The sequence below is a fragment of the Grammomys surdaster genome, unplaced genomic scaffold (assembly GCF_004785775.1).
Source record: "Grammomys surdaster isolate TR1022 unplaced genomic scaffold, NIH_TR_1.0 132, whole genome shotgun sequence".
In the NCBI taxonomy this organism is placed as follows: Eukaryota; Metazoa; Chordata; class Mammalia; order Rodentia; family Muridae; genus Grammomys; species Grammomys surdaster.
This window is the reverse complement of record NW_021604590.1, coordinates 4,154,983-4,156,676: the sequence shown is the minus strand read 5'-3', so window position 1 is coordinate 4,156,676 and position 1,694 is coordinate 4,154,983. Positions and strand designations below refer to the sequence as shown.

Sequence of the window (1,694 nt, the reverse complement as noted above, 5' to 3'; positions counted from 1 at the left end):
CAGGTCCTTTTCAGATCCATCCCTTACTAACGGAAGTACAGTGAAGGGTGATAATTGTAAAGATGAAAGACGTAATTAATGAAGTAGAAAACAGACGTGAGTCATAGAATCAATGCCAGAAGCTGGGTCTTTGAAAAGGATGAACAGGACAGCATAATTCAAAGGAGATTCATCACAGGGGAACAGAGGCGACCCATACTAAGATGAAAGGGAGACAAACACAGACACTTCAGAAACTCAATAGTTAAGAATGTTCTGAAACTATTATAAAGACTGTTAACTTGAATGTTTCAATGCAAGGGGATCAGTCTCTATTTATTTACCTTTTGTTTTATTTTTTATTTATTTTTTTTTTGGGAGGAGAGATTTTAATATCATAAATCAGAGTGGGCCCGCCTCTCACTGCCAGGCCCCTTTTGGGGCTTCCTATCTTCGTATAGCCTGGAAGGCTGCCTGCAGCCAGGGCTCCCCCATCCCTAGGAAGGATCCAGCACCAGCCTGAGAGGGAGGCAACAGCAGCTAAAGGAGTGGGAGGAGGAGAAAGAAGCTTGTGCAGGCGCATGTAGGTGGGTGTGTACTTATGTGTGAGAACATATGTAAAGTGTCAGGTTTATAGGCCCTGGCTTAGGGACAGTATAGGAAGGGAAAGGAGGTAGGGCAAGAAACACATCTTTTCTCTGTGGCACTGTGGGCTTACCCTATCCCAGGGACAGAAATAATGGGTTCCGTGGGAAACATCCCTAAGTCTGAGCTTTAAGGACTTGAGCCCTTTGAGTCTGGTGGAGTGACAGATCCAGCCTGTGGGGACACTAGGTCTGTCTCCTGTTGAAAGCCCTGGAAGGGTGGGAGGTAAGAAGTAAAGGAGACGGTCTCTGCTAGAAGAACTTGACTCCTCGGCCATCGCTGACAGTGATAATCTCAGCCTTGTGCTCATGCTGCAGGGCCTGCAGAGCGCGCAGCAGGGTCGCCTCATCCAGCCCATGGAACTCTTCATCCTCTGTGTCTTCCCCACTGGTCAGTTCATACAGGGTAAACACAGAGTTATTCTGGCCACTTCTGGAAACCCATTGATAAATGAGTTTCCCCCATTCTTCTGGCCTCCGCCACATGATCAGGAAGCTAGACTTATTCTTATCCAACCACTCGAGGTTCCCTTTCTTTCTCAATTCTTCTAATACAATCTGAATTGACTCCACAGGAAGTTTCCGCTGTAGCTTGACGTTGTTGAAGAGCGGGCTCTCCTGGGCTTCCATCACCGTCATGCTGGACTGTTTGTGCAGGCGGCAGAAGGACAGAACCAGAGAGCACCAGGCGGCCAGCTGCTTCTGCCGGGTGTCCACGTTCGGCTGTAACGTAAAGAAGGGCGGGAAGCGGTACTGCCACGGCCACTCGAAACTCATCGCCATCGTAGTAGCCCAGAAAACCCGGAACCCTTGTTTTATTTTCATAGATGTATACAGTGTATCTTAATTGCATAGGCCCTTCCGCTCTTTCCCCACAGCTCTCCGTGGCTCAGTGTTTCACCTCCAACTTCAAGTCCTCCTATTTTGTTTTGTTTTCTTACAAATCTCTGGGTCCATTATGCTCATAAGTGTACAGCTGTGGGTGTGTGGTGCCCACTGGAATGTGAGCAACCTGACAGTGTCCACCCTTCAAAGAACAGTGACTTTCTCTCCCGTAGCAGTCATCAGCTG

At 48.1% G+C, this 1,694-nt stretch overlaps 1 protein-coding gene across 1 annotated transcript; it reads right to left on the bottom strand.

Annotated features, from left to right (window-relative positions):
* Positions 1 to 597: 597 nt before the first annotated feature.
* On the bottom strand, positions 598 to 1,426 carry LOC114616777 (vacuolar protein-sorting-associated protein 25). Its single transcript, XM_028762229.1, has one exon. The coding sequence runs from the start codon at positions 1,404 to 1,406 to the stop codon at positions 876 to 878; it is 531 nt and encodes a 176-aa protein (XP_028618062.1). The 5' UTR covers positions 1,407 to 1,426; the 3' UTR covers positions 598 to 875.
* Between the last annotated feature and the right edge of the window lie 268 nt (positions 1,427 to 1,694).

Bases quoted from the DNA above. Each gene is read 5' to 3' on its own strand.
- LOC114616777 (XM_028762229.1), bottom strand. From the start codon at position 1,406: ATGGCGATGAGTTTCGAGTGGCCGTGGCAGTACCGCTTCCCGCCCTTC.